We start from the raw sequence: 16,984 nt of genomic DNA on the forward strand, positions 1-16,984 counted from the left end.
AGGTCCGCTCAGCCATCCCTCTCTCTCAGACCCTTTACCCACAGACTAGCCATCTCCTCCCAGCAATTGGAGACAACCACCCACCACTGTGTGACCATCTAGTACCAGATACTGGGGGTGGTGGACTGGGTGCAACTGGAGCCCAATGCCAAGGGTCTGGCAGCTCTACAAGGGCACCCATACAGTGGTCAGACCGGGATTAGAAACTGCTATTTCTAGTATTAAACTATAACCATGGGGAAAAAGAGTGGCCTTTACTTTTCTACCTATAGAATAGGAACAAGGGTTCCTGGCCAACCGTACTGAGAATACAAATGCAGAGGAATGGCTTAAGAGTTAGACATAACGGTCTTGGCTCTTGTCTCCTCTCCATAAGGCCATGTGGAGGCCTGTTGCTCACTCTTGAAGGGTGCCGTTCCAGCTTGCAGCCTTAGTCTGTGAGTGAACTCTGTTCTGCTTCTTCACAGCTGTGCAAAGCAAGACCATGGCAGGTCTACCTTCCAAACCATTCGGAATCCATAGTGTGATACCATATCAGCCTCCTTGGTGTTCCTCAGACAGAGAGGGTTTGTCCCCCGCTCCAAGACTTTGGTCCTTCTAGTCTGGAATGTTCTGTCACTGGACATCTGTGACTGGCTCCTTTCAGCTCAAACATCACCCACTCAGTGAATTCTTAATACATTCTTGCCCACAACATCCAGTATTGTTTGTTTGTTTGTTTGTTTTGTTTGTTTGTTTTTACTTCAGAGAGCTTGGCCCTGCTGCTAATGCACTGAGCCCCAGAGGCTCATTAGAACCAGCGTAATCATCTACTAACACTTTTAATCTCCACTACAGCCTTCTTGGATGGGAAAAGTACAGGCCTTGAGACCGCTAGGACAATGTCCGAGACCCCCAGCAAGGTCTAGGACTAGCTGCTATCTGCTGGGGCCATTCCAACATCAGCTGATAATGTGTTTATTGTATTACTTTAGTACAGTTGGCCTGCCTCACCCCACACTGGACAGCCTAATCTGTTCACAGCTTTCTCCTCGATGCCCAAGAAAGAGAATGCTTTCCCCAGGGCTGCCACCCAAGACATCTCTCTGGTTCCGCTCCACTCTGGAGCCCCACTTCTTGTCCCCTCCCTCCAGGTTAGATCCTGAATTGAGCTTGGGCCACTCTTCCAGGAATACATTCACGGGTTATCTTGTTAATAAATAAGCTACACTTGGGCCAGGGTTCATGTATGGGTTAGTTGTCTCCGTTGGCCCAACGATCTCAGTGTGCCCCAGCCACAACTCATCTGTCTTCCTGGCATCTATCTGCCCCCTCTTCGGTGTGTCATATCCAGCCTGGTCCCCAGTATGGGGACAGCCGAGTCACCAGTGAGCTGCGCTACGTGGTCCACGTTCAGCACGCAGCTCAGAGACATGCATCCGCCTGTTGCGACCCTTACGACGTGAATCTGCTGCCACAGAGTGGGGCCCGGGCTGCGGGCGGCACATTCGCAGGGAGTTTGCACCTCCACCACCGCCTGGCTCCACCAGCTGCAGGAAGTCCCGGTACCAGAGTTTAGGACCTGGTGGTGCGGGAACTGCTGCCTCCTCTGCCCTCGCCAGTCGTTCAGCCTGTGCCGCACTCAGCACGTGCAGCACCAGGCGACGCAGTGGTTGTGAAAAGCCTTGTTCAACCGCGACGCACAGATACACGCCAGAGTCCTGGCGCCGCAGCCCCCGCAACAGCAGCCCCCGTGCAGTGCGCTCTACCCGCTCCTCAGCCAGCACCTATGTGTGAATGCAGGAACAGAAACAAAGGGTCATTGGAAGCCAAAGGTGGACAAAGAAAATAGGTGCTGGCACTTACTCATTTTAAAGGGTATGAGCACAGGAATAGGTAGCCTTTAGAGGATGAGTCGATCTAGGTGAGAGGGATCACTTGAGTGGGGCATGGGGTAGATTAGAAACGTCAATGCGTGGGGCCTTCTCTCTCCAGATAGTAGAGGGTGGGTCAGGAGTCTAGTTGGGCACAGTGAGGCGTCACTAGGTTGTAGAGTGCAACTAAGGACAGAATAGGATGAGACCTATGATAAGGGTATCTGAACAGGGCCTCACCGAATGGGATTTCACATAGGTAAGAGGTACAGGTCAAAGGCCTCCTTAGGCAGGGGATGGCTTCTCTTAAATGGGCCTGGTTAGGAAGGGTGGAGTGAGGCACACCTGGGTGTGAGCTGCCTCCCCTGCACGATGGAAGGTCCATTCCACATGCGCCTGGAGCGAGCGGGGCTCACACTCCAGAAACGCGCTGCCCCTCTCCACACCTAAGACCTTCCTCTCCAGCAGCACAGAGTGAGAGGGGTCTTGAGACAAAAATGTAAAAATTCAGACAAGGCAGGACTAGATGTAGCAATTTCAAGGCCTGGGGGTAGGAGCTGATGGGGTACTCACCCCCAGAGCACAGGGTGCTGGGGTTGCCATTCCTTATGTCTTGCCTCCGGAACCGCCTGAGGGAGGCATTAAAACCTATATGAGCCCTTCTCTGCTGGCAGCAGAGACTCCCTCCCAGTAGCGCAATCCAGACTCCAAGCCAATCCAGCCTCCAGACCCACCTCTTGGCAGTAGGCTGGAAGCGTGTGCAGGCTGATCCATCCCAGGCGCAGTAGGGGTCACGGGCCAAGCAGCATTCTGCGCAGGCGCGGCCTAGGGCAGGGCAGCGATGTAAAGCAATCTGGGCCACTGCGCTGGGTGATGCTATGTAGAGCTGGTGCTAAAGGGCACAAGAGTCTCCAGTCTGATTGAGGACATCCCTTACCTGGCTCCCTTCAGTCAAATAGCCATTTCCCCCCATTGGACATGTGGGAACACTGAGGTCTCATTGTCTAGCAAAAAGAAGCTAGACCTGAAACTCTGGGCTTTGAAAACCGAAGAGAAACAAGACAACTCAGGTGCTGTGGGACAAATTCAGTTCCTCCCCAAGTTGAGTTACTCACCCTTTTCGAGGAGATTTGCATGCTGGTGATAGCAGCAGAGTCCTGGAAGGGAAGCAGGGCAAATGGATCAGGGCTTAATGGCTTCAGGTGATGTGTCCTAGGGTGACTAGGGTTGAGGCCTCACCTCAAACACCTGCAGCTCTTCCAGGAGAAGTCCTTCCGAGTTAGGTCGGCTGCCCTTGGGGACTGAGATGACTTTCAGCACCGTGCCCACATCTGAAGAAAAGAAAGGAAAGAGTGACTATTGGGTTTCCCTAACGAGCCATGTGTGTATATGTGCGTGTGCGTGTGTGCATGTGTGTGTGCGTGTGTGTGTGTGTGTGTGTGTGTGCATGCATGTGTGTGTGAGTGCATGCACATGTGCTCTAGCCCTGTGCCCTCTACCTTCATCATGATTGGGTCATGAAAAAGTAACAGTTATGGGTTGAAACAATGAGGGGAGACCTCAGAAAGCGGGGCCACAGCTCAGACAAAGATGTAGATATTAGATTGACCAAGAACAACTTCTACTCTGGGCCAAGGAACCTGGAGGGGCTCTCAGTCCTGTGGGCACTGTGGTGGGACCCTGACCTGTGCCGATGAAGAGCACATCGTAGTGTCCATCGGCTGCTGCTACCCGGTCTGCAGCGATCTGGGTGAAGGTGTACCCAGCTCCCACTTGTAGGAAGAGAGGGCGCCCCCCCATGGGCAGGACTGAGTTGTACATGAGGGGGTGGTTCCGAGCAAACTGGATAACATCATCTGGGAAGTCCTTGGTGGAGCTGAAGGTGCCAAAGGTCTTGCTGGGGCACTAGAGAAGGCAAGGCACGTCAGACAGAGATACAGGGCTTTTTGTCATCAGTCCTCCATTCAAAGCCTCTGGGAATGTGAAAGGTGGGACTCGACAAAGGGGCTGAGTATCTGAGCCTTTCCCTGGTGAGCCTTAGGCTGAGGGGGCACAGCCTTCTATGATGGCGGCATTTCCCCCAACCCATACCAAAAGAAAGAAATCACACAACACCATCACTACCCCTGCCAAAACCCCCAGGCCAAGTCAAGTTCTCTACCCTTGAGACTTGCTTACTGCAGGCAGTCCCTAGCAACGTACCATGCCAGGTCTTGGGTAGGGTACCCGACCCTGGTAGGACACCCACTGATGTGTAGGCCCCTCTTTGTGAGCAAAAGGTCCCAAGAAGGCTCGGCGCACGTCGTTCATGCTGTACACGCACACAGCAGAGCCCTGGAAGATGCCACTGGAGGCAACAAGGACAGCGAAGTGAGCAACCCCAGCAGGCTCAACTGACTGCCCAAGGGAACTGCTACCTGCCCCTCACCTGGAGGTGGAGAAGACAGCATAGAGAAAAGGTGTCTGGCGGTCTCGGGAGGACAAAAGGAAAACATCCTCTGCAGAGAAAGACAAGGGAGGTGGTGGGGCCATACACATACACCTCAGGCTCCTGGACTCTGCACCCTGACTCCTCCCCTGATGTCGCCCGTCATTCAAGACACTCACGAAGTTGGTCAAAGTGGGTGTCACCCTCAACTCCAGGTACTGAGCATACAAGCCGCGCCTTCAGAAATGTGGTCCACTTGTTGACCAAGCTCCGCTGGCCACCCAGGTCATTCTGCTCACAGGATCAGAAGGGATGAGAACAAGACCATAGCAGGCAAAGGGTCAGGGGCAAAGGTAGCCAAGGGATGAATTGGCCCAATGTCTCCTTACCCGGCAGATCTGACCAACACGAGACACAGTCATGCGCCCCATTGCTGGTGCCGCTTCCACTGCGGACTCACGGAAGAAGAAATAGATTTTATCGTCATCAGGGTTCTCGCTCTCTGGGATCCAAAAGACCTTGACAAACTTGGGTTCTAGCCAAAACAGACGGCACGGTATCAGCGGGTCTTGTTCCTGGTCCTCCTCGACAAGGACACACCCCCACCCCCGCACACACACCCCGCACCCCCCCCATTACGATCAGCATCTGCAAAGCAAGAAACTGCCACGAGGGGGCAGTAGAGACCACAGCTTCGAGCGCAAGTGGGCTGCCCCCTCTCCCCTCTGCAGGAGTTCTGACCATGCCACACTTTTCCTTAATTTGCCAGGAGAAGAGGGAGATTGGGTATCTGTTTTCACCTTCATTCACAAATCTTCCTCCCTGGCAGATCAAATACTCCCTGTTCCTGCTTCAGTTCCTCCTGCTGTCTGTCACATAGTAAAGGACTCCAGACCTTGAGAGTCTGGGTTTCCTATCAATACTGGTTGTTTGAGCCTTATCATTGCTGGCTCTTGTCTCAGGGTCTTTGCACTAATCGTTTCCCTTACCTAGATGCTCATCCAATTCTTTGGCTGGGTTTCTTGTGTTCTGGAAGCTACTAATAACTCACAGCTCCTTAAAAAAATAGCTTTCCTTATTCAACCCAGACACCTTTTTCCCCTTTCTGTTCTTTCACCCTTATTTTTAAAGATCTATTTATTTATTTTATATAAGTACACTATCACTGTCTTCAGACACACCAGAAGAGGGCATCAGATCTCATTACAGATGGTTGTGAGCCACCATGTGGTTGCTGGGATTTGAACTCAGGACTTCTAGAGGAGCAGTCAGTGCCCTTAACCATTGAGCCATCTCTCCAGCCCCTCCCCTCCCCTTTTCTTTTTCTGTTCTTTCATCTTTCATGGCCACAGGAATGTATCTCATCGTGTGCTTTCTCTGAGACCCACGGACTCAGACTCTTGCCTGCCTCTGCCTCTGTGCCTGTCTCAGGTATAATAACAGATACTCGGAGAGACTTCAACAGTGCTCTCTTGCTTTCTCATTTTCTCATCTCACCTTCCCTATCGGAGGAGGGCAGTCTCCTCCCAGGGGCCCCACCAGCATCTCACCATTGAGCCAGCGGGAATCATGGGGCTCTGTTCGGAGACTCGGATTCTGACCCAAGCTTCGAAAGATGGTAAAGTCCCGGCCCATAAGGTCCGCCGCCACCCCGGAATACAGCTCTTCCCCTGCAGACAGGGCAAAGGGTTGCTCAGCCAGCTATGAGCTCTCAGAGTAAAAGTGTGTAGGGCGCTCTTGGGGGCGGGGGGGGGGGGGGATGGTGCTTGGGGGGTCATGGCTATAGGGCATCTGAGGGGGTGCCCTTGGGACACATGAAGTTCTAGAACTTCTAAAGAGTTCTATTAGGTGTGAGCCTTTGGACTCACCCACCAGCACCGAGGCAGCCCGGTGCCTTGGGTCATATGGACTCTTTCCCTTGCCATCCTCGAGCTTCCTCAGGTCCAGGCGGAGCATGGGTTCCTGGGGGTAGGGCAGTTGTTAATACCAAGTTGTCTGTCACCCTTCCTGCCTCTCCTCCGTCCTGGTCTTACCTCCAGCCGGTGGCCCACCTCCACAAATGCACAGGTGGGGTGGAAGGCCCCTGTGCCGCAGGCCAGCAGGTGGGTGTGGTTGTAGGCATGCAACAGCTTCACGAAGTTCATGCACTCCGTCTGGTGGGCAGGTGGGGGTGCACTCAGGCTTTCTCCAAGGAGGCAGCCTGAGCAATTCACTAGGGGCACCCCTGCCCTTCCTCTCTTCTGCATTGGCCCAGGGAACTACTAACACAGGTTACAGGGACCTGACTGGCCTTCGTAACAACCTACCTTCACAGGGTGACTACACGTGCAAGTACACATATGCACACACCGCCCCCCATGACTCAGAGGCCCCCCCCCCGAGAAGAATCACATGAACTCCCACCCTGACTCACCCTCTCATCAGCCTTGACCTCTCTGCCCTTACCCCAGCCATAACAGGCTAGCCTCTCTCTCAGCACCGGGATGGGGGCCCAACCCTCTTCCGCACGCTCCCCTTTGAGTAGCCCACACTCACACCAATGTCCTTCCCTGCCCAGTTGCATTCTTCACGCCATTCCACAGGGGCGGGCCAGGCCAGCTGTGGGGAGGGAACACAGGTTAGGGACTCAGGGTGCTCTTTACTTTGTGAGTTTCTCCATTCACTTGCCCACCCCTTTGAGATTCTCTAGAGTCTGGACAATCTGGATTGGGACCCTCAGGCTTTTTCCTGAGGTGGCGCTGAAGTTGAGTAAGGTTAGGGGTCCCTGGCACCTTCTTGGCTCGCTTGCTGATGTTGTCCAGGCTGAGGGAAGCCACGTGGTTCTCAGCACCCACAAACAGGCGCCCCCGCTCCTCATCCACCAGCAAGGCTTCATAACAGCAGGTCCGCTCCAGCCTGAAGGTTCGGATGCCATGCTGGGCCTGTAGTTCTGCAGGGAGAGATACCTCTCAGTACGTGACAGAAACTTCCTCAAGGCCCTGCCTGGTTGTCTATCTGCAGACCAAGGTGTGACCCAAGATGTACACATGGACACTGATGTGGATGTGAGCTTACACGTATGAAGACTGGCCCACCCAGGTGCATGTATAGAGTCTCAGGGTGGGCCGTGCATGCCCCAGAAAGGGGAAAACAGGTTTAGGAAAACGTGTGTAGACAAGTGAGCTGGTATGCGGGAAGGCCAGGCTTGTGGACACCAGGGTCCTAGGAAAGGCAAAGGAAAGATGAACTGACAGGACAGAATCCATCCCTAAAATGTCACGCTGAGGGTCCCTTCCCTGTCACCTTATCACTAGCTTGGATTTAGCAGAGTTGACCAGCAAATGCCACTCCATGCCCGGTGGGCAAGGAGTTTAAGAAAAGGACTCTCTGACAGCCCCCAAACCTGGACTTAACTACTAAAGAGTCATGGATTGCTTTGGGATGGGGGGGATGAGACGAAGGCAGGGACTGTTGCTATGGAGACAGTAGGGGTCCTCCTTGGGAAAGCATGAGCAGAATGTAGGCAGAGAGGTGGGGGGCTGAGGCTAGGACAGGGTTAACTGGAGATGGCCCAAGAATACCCGAAATCCAACAAGTAATGAGGGTACGCATACTGGCACCAGCGAGTCTTTCCATCCTGGGCCCTTTTCCTGTTCAAGCCGGCCCCTCCATCTGCCAGGTGCACCTACCTTGAAAGGAGAGCCGAAGGCGGGGAAGGTTAGGGGCAGCATCCCCCAGCCCTGCTACCCAGAGAAGGGCCAGGCCTGGGATCATGGCGGCGGCCTCAGCCCGCCCCATGCCGGCAGCACAGGGCGCTCAGGGTTCAGCAGGCGTGTGGAGGAGCCTTCGGCAGCCCTGGACTCTGCCCCGGGATCTGGAAGAGAAGAGTCGGCAGCAAAGCAGAGAGGGTAAGGGCGGGTGGGAGGGCATGGGGGAGTCCCAAGGGATCAGATTACAGCCCCTAGGGATAGAGGCTGGGGGGTCGCATACCGTTTTCCTCTCCACCAAGGGTGCCCCGCCTGGCCACAATCAGAGACACACCCACACCGGGCACACCCTCAGGGTCACCCTGCACTGGCAGGCACCCGCCCCACCACGTCACCCTCCTCTGTAACCTCCCCTCTGCGCACACACTCACAGACATTAATTCACAAACACTATGCACCCACTTCATGCCAGCATGGGGCAGAGACAAGGATACTGATGATGTAGACAAGGTCCCAGGCAGTAAAGGGCCAACGGAGTCAGAGCCTGTGGTCATTTCAGAGGGCACCAAGGGCAAAGAGCAAAGCAGTTGCTGAAGGGAGAGTGGGAGGAGGGGTGGAGGCCTCTGGAGACGGCTGTGTACCCACAGGCTGGCAGGGAAAGGCAGGGGTACTTTTGGGACTGAATCCAAGGTTGTGGGTGACTACAGATATGAATATATTCCTGAGGGTCCCTTTGTGAACACACATACAGGAACTATATCTGTGTACATGAGCACGTGTACATATTTATAAACGTCTAGGAGCAAGGCAGGTGCCACACCTATGTAGATAAAAGTTGACTACGAATCTGTATATTTACATGTGATGTTCGTTTACATGCAGTCAGTGCGTACCAGCAATAAGTATGCCTGTTCAGTACACGGCTCACATATGTGTGCATGGGCAGGTATGTGTACACATAGCGGACACACAGGTGGACACAAGCCGTAACAATCACTTCCACTGATAAGCGCTATCTATTTTTCTCAGGACCCCGATCCAGACCCAGGCCAAATCTGGCAGGTCCAGTTTTGAGGCTGTTTCCTCTCTGCAGCCCTAGGGAAGAAGGAGCTAGGCATGCAGAGACCTCCATCAGGCTTGAGACCCAAGAGAGGACTGAGGCCAGTGCAAGGTGACCACTCTGACTCACTTTAAGCTCCAGGTAGAACAGTGATTTTGAACGTCCCTGCCATTTCAGGACCTTGGGTTTCCCCGTCTCTGAGCCCCTCCACTGAACCAGATGCCTTGCCTGGCACACTCAGGTGGAGACAGGCTCTGACTTCTGTGCCCCTCCTTTATAGGAGCACACAGGACAAGTGGGGCACACGAACCAAGGTCCCAGTGTGAATTAAAGAAGGAAATTAGCTACCAGGGTAGGTCTCAGACCTCTCCTCCCTTCACTGTATACCCCCCTCTCCCCACCAGTTCCTTGGACCCCTCCCAGGCCAGGACCCGTATCACACACACACACACACACACACACACACACACACACACACACACACACCCGCCCCCTTTCCTTTCATCTGCTTGCACTTGCCTGAGCCTCTTCTCAGGTTCTAGAAGTCTGTGAGGCTGACACGGCTGCCTTCCCGTTCTCCACCAAGAACTCTGCAAAGGTGTCTCTCACCTTGACCCTTCTTGTCAAGGAAGGGAAGAAGGCTAGGGCCCACAGGGCACCCTCTGATGGCTCCTTTAAGTAGAAGCCCCCGCCTCCACCAGGCCAGCCGCCGCCCAGAATACCATAAAGTTTGCAGGGCTACAGGGTGGATCGGGTGACCGGCACAAGCAGCTGGAACTGGCTGGAGACAGTGGCCCCGCATGAGCAGAAAGAGAGCAAGGGTTGGGCAGGTAGAGATGGCCCTCTTTTGCTGGGTCTCAAGGTGAAGGGTGCCCCAGGTGGTAGTCCCAGAAACCTGGCAGTAGGTCAAGGCAAAGCAGGGAGAAGCATCAGCCGGGTCCCTCCCTGAAAGCTCTGTGCAGGAGGCAGAGGGAACGGTGGGCCAGGTCCTTAAGTAAGAACTCTGGGTCCTTACCTGTCCCTCCACACGGCTAAGGGATGACTGCACACTCAGCTCAGTTTCTGGGAGCTGGCTGGGACAGTGGGTCAGAGGTCAGGGAAGGAGCTTTCCTCTCCTCTTCTGGGTCCCAGCCCCAGGCACTTTCTTACCAATTGGACCTCTTAAAACTTCAGCCTGCTGGCCCTGCAGTGACAGGGGAAGGCTCAGGAGTTGCTTCTGCTGAGAGTGTGGGCCCCTCCTCAGAGCCCAGTTAGCCTGGATCTTGGGGCAGATTTCGGGGGGTTTGGGGGGCAGATGGCCTATGGACTCCCACTCTCTTCCAAGCTGCCCTGTCTATCAAACCCAGAGCCAATATCTGAGGGAGGTCTGTAGGGTAGTTTTTGTTTGTTGGCCGGTAGGGTCTTCTGTAGCTTGGGCTGGCCTCGAACTTAACATTAGTTAAGGATGGCCTTCGACTCTTGCTTCACTTACCTCTGCTTCTTGGGGACTGGGCCAGGTGTCTGGCAGACAGTTTTCAGACAGGGTGGACTCCTACACTTGACTTCGGTGCCCAGGTTGGGAAGTACTTAAGGTCTTGTATAGCTTGTTCTGAAAACCACTCCCTGGTCTGAACTCTTAGGAGCACTTTAAAGGGCTGGCTGTTCCCTCCATCGCCCCAAGACTGACCTCAGGGGTCAGGAGGCCTCTGGCCACGGTTCTATGCCACAGGTGCTGTGGCACTTCGACTGTGGAATTTTGTTACATACGTTGGACGTCATCCAATCAGAGGTAAGGAGACACACAGAGATAAGGGGAGACTTATCTCTCCAGATGCTTTAGGATCTAGTGTTCCTAGACCTCTCTAGCTGCTGTGGGAGAAGGACCAGGGGTGTTTAGAAAGGAACCTAGGTTTCTAGGATGAGGCCCTGCCCTGCTCCTGGGCTGGCTGCCTCTCTCCAAGGACCTGGGCAGCCTCCTCTGGCCCTCAGGCAAGCAAACAACATTCTTTGGCTGTTTACGGTTTTCCACCCAGCAGCAAGTGCTGCTGAGGCCCTGGCCACCACTGCTGTGTCACTGGTCTGCCCACACTGCCTCCAGTTCCCCAGACTCAGGGACCCAAGCTCTTTTCTTTTATGCCCAGTATTCACAGCCGGAGACAGCGCCAGAACAGCCCACCCTCTTTCTGACAACCAGAGATTCACTTCCCAGTTCAAGGGAATGAGCTGAGCTGCCTCTGGCCCTCTTTAGCCGGTGACTTGCTCCTGTAGATTTATCTCCTCCCTTCAAGAGTAAGAGGTGAACAGCAGGCTCCTCACAGATCTCCTTTCCGCTCCCTAGTCCTGGGTTTCGTTGTGTTAGGCTTAGGGGAAGGGTCCCCTGAGAGGCAGCACTTCAGGTGTTAGTACACGGGTGTCACAATCAGACTTTCTAAAGGTTCTGGAATAAGACCATCTTGGTTTGGGTCTGAAACCCAGAGAGGCAGCTGGGGTCCCCTCTCCTGCTTGAACCTCTGTCCTGGGCACATCCACTACCACAGGTCAGCCTGGGTTCTTCCTGCAGACGGCCCATTGATGACGCAGCCTCCCGAAGCTTTGCCTTTTCCCTTTGGAAATAACTGGATGGTGGTTGCATCAAGCCACAGCACTGGCCTGCCCACCTCCTCACCTCACCACCTCCAGCCTACCCCTCTGCACCATGCTGGGACTCCCTGTGGCGGTGTGGCTGTCTAGGACACCCAGCACCCATCTGATGAAGATTGTGCTGGTTATGCCAGTGTCCTGGGCTGGGTGGGATCGCAGGCTCCTTACTCACACCTGCTTTTGCAATCAGGGCTGGTGGCTCCACCTTACAACCTTCCCCCACTGGCCACGTGGGCACTAGGTCATGAGACTGAGGACTGAAGCTTGGTGCCAGGGGATGGCAAGGCACTGCCACGAGGAGCCCACAGAAGCCTAACTTCCCCCGACAGTGTACCACCTGCCCCCAGCAGATCTGGGAAAAAGTCAAGGGTCTGTCAGGACATTCCCCACCCACAAACCCCAAGCCTGGTCTCCATGGTCCAGGGGACCCCCGGCCCACCTTTTGGAAAGATCAGTTCCTCCCCTCCTTGCCTGTTGCCCTTCCCTTCAGTGGGCCATGTCAGAGTTGAGGTGGAGGGGTGGCAGGAGGGGCCACCACCAGGAGCCTTAGGCCTTTCCCTGTGGCCCTCCCCCTACTGGCTCCACCCCTGCTTTCCCTCCCTCCGTCTCTCCCTCCCTCCCTCCCTCGTGCACATTCCTCCCAGGCTGAGGTCAGCCCCTCTGGGATGGGGAGTCCCCCCCCCTCCACCAGCCACATCACAGTTCCACACTCCTGTTTTCTTCATTGTCCAGCGGAGTGGGGGGGTGGTGGAATGGGGTGGGGGTGGGGGCTCGTTCTCTACAGCCTTTGAGGGAGGGGCTATACCAAGAAAACTGCAAAAATAGACTGCATAGCACTCTGTACCTTTCAACAGACATTTGCATAAATGCTACATTCCCTAAGGCGGATGTAGAGAGCCTCCCTGGTAACCTTAACTTGAGGTTGGGTGGGGGAGCATCCTCTGTATGGTCTGGTAGGAATTAAAGATGCTGGGGAGACTGTTCAGAACCTGTTTAGTGACCGACTAACCCCCAATCTCCAAGACAGGGTTTCTCCGTGAAGCCCTGGCAGTCCTGGAAGTTGATTTGTAAACCAAGCTAGCTTCGAACTCAGAGATCTGCCTGCCTCTGCCTCCCAAGTGCTGGGATTAAAGGCGTGCACCACTGTCCGCCAACCTTACAGCTCACTCTCCCTCACTCTCCCTGGTCAGCCGCTACTATAGCCCCCTGGCCAAGCAGGCTGGGAGCTGGGCGCGCATGCTAGAGGTGCAGTGCCGGTGTGTGCTCTTGCCAGCACGGCTCTGGGTATCCTCCGATGAGGGCCTTCAGGGGCTACTGTCCCAGCCTCAGGCTCAGCTCCCACCTATTGCTTCCACTTCCTACCCGGTGGCGTAGCTACTTTTCTCCACCCTCAAACTACTATGCTCAGGGGCTCCTCCTCTGGGGATTCGCCACAATTCTTTTTTTTTTTTTTCTCTTTAAAAAAATTATTTATGTATATGAGGACACTGTAGCTGTCTTCAGACACACCAGAAGAGGGCATCAGATCCCATTGTAGATGGTTGCGAGCCACCATGTGGTTGCTGGGAATTAAACTCAGGACGTCTGGAAGAGCAGTCAGTGCTCTTATCCACTGAGCCATCTCCCCAGCCCTTCGCCACAATTCTTAAAAGTCCCCAATCCACTCCTAGCAGCACTCAAACCCATTCCTCCTGGTGATCCTATCGTAAGTCTTGTTGAAGATAGGATAAGATTCTACCTGCCTCCTGCCCCTGGGCTGGGTCCCTGGGGTCATCCTTCACAGTTCCTTCTTGTGACTTGTCTTGCAGGAGCTTATAGAGACCGAAGCTCCTGGGGTCCACAGCACCCCACTAGCTCCGTCTTGCCATTCTTCTAGCGCCTCAGTGGCTCCGTTTTAGAATGTGTGGAACTTTTGTTGCCAAGACATTACCTGGGCTGTGCCCTGAACCCTTTAGTGTCACCTGCTGGACTTGTCACAATTCGTTAGCCTCCTCCGCCATCATTCTTCCTCTGTAGAAGATTCCTGTTGAACTGCAGGACCAGGCCTTAGGCTCTCCATTGTGGAGGCAACGAGGAGACCATCATCACTGGAGACCCTACAGCTCTGGAGAGGCCCAGCATAAAGAAGCAAGAGAGAGCATGTCTGTAGAAAACCCTTCCACTTTCCTGGTCCTGATGGGTTACCAGGAGGCTCAGGAATTAATGGGGAAGACACAGAGCAGGTCCCTCTTTCCCTCTGCCCCCAGCCTCTCAAAGCTGACTTCCCACAACCCTAATGAAACCAGAAAGCAGAGATGGGAGATGATACCAAAGCAGGATTTTTCTCTCCCAGCCGAGATTACCTGCAAGGTTGCATCTCCACTGAGTGAGAAATTAGGGCAAAAATGTAGGAGGAGCCATGTTCTTCACCTCCGTCCCCCTTGAACCCTGACACCTCACTGTGTGATTGAGATGGAATGTTTGGCAGTCAAGCGCGTCGGTGCTGTAACACAGCTGTACACGCCCCAAGCGGCTGGAGGCCATTACCCTCGCTTCTGATGGAAACGGAATTGGGAGATGCAGACCCACATCACAGTGGTGAAGGTCCTAGGTTTTCTTTTAGTCGTGGGGACTCAGGTCAGTGTTGGGGGATGGGCTTAAACATCAGTCCACATTCAGCCAAGAGACACTGGTGTTTGTTTTGTTTTGTTTTTGTTTTTTTGGGCTGGAGAGATGGCTCAGCGGTTAAGAGCACTGACTGCTCTTCCAGAGGTCCTGAGTTCAATTCCCAGCAACCACATGGTGGCTCACAACCATCTGTAAAGAGATCCGATGCCCTCTTCTGGTGTGTCTGAAGACAACTACAGTGTTTTTGTTTTTTTAATTTTTTTTGAAACAGGGTTTCTCTGTGTAGCCTTGGCTGTCCTGGAATTCACTCTGTAGACCAGGCTGTCCTTGAACTCTGAGACCTACCTGCCTCTGCCCCTCAAGGGCTTTAATTAAAGGTATGTGCCACCACCACCCAGCTGAGACAATGTAGCCTTATCCTCATCCCTTTCTGTCATCCAAAGCCACTGGGATCCTGGCTGACCATGCCACTAGCCAGGAAGCTGAAGTCAGGGCTGTTAAGCTTTAGCCTTAGGTTAGTCTGTTGATCTTGGTCTAAAGGGTGTGCATACAGGTAATGATTTCTGAGGGACATGAGAAGTTAGGGCTCTAGGGCTGTCTAGATGGCTTGCCACCAAACCTGATGCTCTGAGTACAGTCCCCAGAGCATAATATGGCGAAAGGAGAGAACCGAATCTCACAGGTTGCCCTCTGACCTCCACAAGCATGTTGGGGCACACACATGCCCATACACATACTATCAGATAGATATACCCATAATACTAAAAGTCTGCTTGGAAAGACAGTTTGAGATTCCATCAGGACGAGGTAGCTTCTGCAGTCTCAAAAGCTCTAGCTGTAATCCCAGGAAGGGACCCTTTCCTATTCTGTACAGGACATCTGTCTCCACCTGCCTGCAGGGCCTGCCTCCTCCCTACAAAGTTTCCCATAAGCTCCCTTCTTTGGGCCTCTGACTCTTAGAGCCTGTTCCTCTCTCTCTTCCCAGCTGCTCCACTGCCCTACGAATAGGTTAAAAATACCAAGGCTACCACCACCAACCACATCAGTAGTTCCAGCAACTATTTCAAGTGAGCCAAGCACTCATGAAGGCCGACCAGCTTCGTGGCAGTCCTCATAGGCTGGGGACTGCCCATCCTACTCTGGAAACAGCAGCTCAGGCCCCTACTTGGCTCTGCACTTCCTGCTAAGGGTCTTGGGCCTCATACTGCAGCTGCCCATGGGTGTGGACATGGGGAGAGTTCTAGGGAAAGGACTCAATTTCTCTTTCCTCACTCAGCTGTTTCCCAAGAAATAAGAAACTGCTGGGACCCAGCCAAGAACAGCTCCAAGCAGTGGGGGATGCCTACCTCACTGGGTACCTCCAGTTAGTGTTCAGGATACCTGGGAGGTCCTTCTTGCCTCCCCCTTGCCCTCCAAGCATGGCTGGGAATTTCCCACCAGCCAAAGAAAGGCTGAATTGAGAAGCCGCCCCCACCAGTCTTGGGACAATGGAGCCTTATGCCCTCCAAATCAGAGCCGCAGTAGAAGGGCCAAAGGCAGGTGGGGGCCTAACTGTCTGTACCATGGTAAGCCCTGCTTGCCAGAACCACACCCAGACCCAGAGCCAAGTGAGATCCCAGGGGATACAGGACAGAGCCCTAGATGGCCCACCCAGGCAGGGAGGCACCGGGTGCATCAGGAAGACAATGCCAGTCCCTCAATGGCCCTCTGTGCGGGGGTTCCCCTCAGGACAGAAGGAAGGAACCATCTCCGGTGCTTGCTTCCTGATGGGCGGGTATGGAGGCTCTGGAAAAGCTCCAGCCCGCCTGCGCACATTGGGGTTCAGGCCTGAGCCTCTAAAGAAAGACAGGGATTTGGGAATGGCACAGGATCCTGGTCTTGTCAGTTGTACCCTTTGGTAGAGGTAGCCGGAATGGCCTGAGGAACTGGGGCGGGGGAGAGGCCTAAGGAAGCAGGCACTCCTTCCGACTCGCCGCCACAACCTTTCATCTCCTGCCAGCATCAGAGACTCGGTGGCCTGTGGCCACTGACAGGTGTAAGGAGGCGAAGTCCCAGGTCCCGGGTCCAATCCCTCCTTCCCCCGCCTCCGCGGCGCCGACCCCCGCCCGCCCCAGGATCCAGCCGCTTTGTCAGGCCGCGGGCGCGGGGCCTCCAGTGCCACACAAAGCTGCTTTTGTGTCAAGCGTTCGCCACGGGACCCGGTGACGTCAGTCTGCGTGACCAGCTCAGCAGCTGCGGAGAGGACGGGCTGTGGCGCCCCCTCGCGGCCGGCGAAAGAGGCCTCGGAGCCCCGCCCAGTTGGGGCCGGTCTTTCGCCTTGTCGTCCGGATTGCAGACGTAGCCCGAGGCTGCCCCTGCAGTTCCTGGGAGAAAACCCAGGCATTCAGCACTGCGCTCCGCCCAGCACTCAGCACTTCCCTAGGCTTTGTTTTCCTGCATCAACCTTCCAATGCAGCCAATGACAGACCCCCAAGAACCCCGCCTTGACAGCCGGTCCCCACCCCTGATCTGGCGACGTGGTTTTCTGGCCCTTTTTTTCCTTTACAAAATGATTAGCATATGTTAATTACTGATAATAATGAATTTCATTATAACGTTTCGGGCATGTATAAAATGCGTTCTTTTCCAACACCTATTACTCTCTTGCACCTCCACTGACCTCCTTCCCTTCCCAACTAGCCTCTCCTCCACCTTGTTTGATTTTTAAATGACTTGAGCTGCTCCACAGGGT

At 54.3% G+C, this 16,984-nt stretch overlaps 1 protein-coding gene and 1 long non-coding RNA gene across 36 annotated transcripts; one reads left to right on the forward strand and one right to left on the reverse strand.

The window, feature by feature from the left end:
• Window positions 1-233: 233 nt before the first annotated feature.
• Window positions 234-12,220, reverse strand: Sema3b (semaphorin 3B). Of its 35 annotated transcripts, none has more exons than XM_087562909.1 (22): window positions 12,086-12,220; window positions 10,177-10,210; window positions 10,043-10,096; window positions 9,750-9,922; window positions 9,547-9,646; window positions 7,950-8,134; window positions 7,053-7,210; window positions 6,817-6,879; window positions 6,315-6,434; window positions 6,150-6,243; window positions 5,832-5,951; window positions 4,671-4,816; window positions 4,461-4,572; window positions 4,282-4,351; window positions 4,056-4,200; window positions 3,539-3,758; window positions 3,093-3,184; window positions 2,969-3,010; window positions 2,588-2,745; window positions 2,427-2,482; window positions 2,199-2,338; window positions 234-1,766 (listed from the first exon to the last, which is right to left on the reverse strand). In XM_087562909.1, the coding sequence occupies exons 6-22, from the start codon at window positions 8,056-8,058 to the stop codon at window positions 1,362-1,364; spliced, it is 2,250 nt and encodes a 749-aa protein (XP_087419035.1). In that variant the 5' UTR covers window positions 8,059-8,134; window positions 9,547-9,646; window positions 9,750-9,922; window positions 10,043-10,096; window positions 10,177-10,210; window positions 12,086-12,220; the 3' UTR covers window positions 234-1,361. The 35 variants fall into 35 exon arrangements, with proteins under 35 accessions (XP_087419035.1, XP_087419037.1, XP_087419036.1 ...); XM_087562911.1 differs by having other exon boundaries at window positions 10,043-10,100; XM_087562910.1 differs by having other exon boundaries at window positions 10,177-10,288.
• LOC120094260 (uncharacterized) lies at window positions 9,780-16,882 on the forward strand. The gene is made up of 3 exons (XR_015628057.1): window positions 9,780-9,857; window positions 10,647-10,795; window positions 15,239-16,882. It is a non-coding gene; the product is annotated as an uncharacterized LOC120094260 (long non-coding RNA).
• Window positions 16,883-16,984: the final 102 nt, after the last annotated feature.

The sequence above is a fragment of the Rattus norvegicus genome, chromosome 8, assembly GCF_021556685.1.
Source record: "Rattus norvegicus strain SHRSP/BbbUtx chromosome 8, alternate assembly SHRSP_T2T, whole genome shotgun sequence".
NCBI lineage: Eukaryota > Metazoa > Chordata > Mammalia > Rodentia > Muridae > Rattus > Rattus norvegicus.

Bases quoted from the DNA above. Each gene is read 5' to 3' on its own strand.
- Sema3b (XM_087562924.1), bottom strand. From the start codon at position 8,058: ATGGGGCGGGCTGAGGCCGCCGCCATGATCCCAGGCCTGGCCCTTCTC. The intron at 7,211-7,949 runs GTAGGTGCACCT...CTCTCCCTGCAG, and splicing joins CCTTCGGCTCTCCTTTCAAG to AACTACAGGCCCAGCATGGC. The intron at 4,201-4,281 runs GTGAGGGGCAGG...TGTTGCCTCCAG, and splicing joins GCTGTCTTCTCCACCTCCAG to TGGCATCTTCCAGGGCTCTG.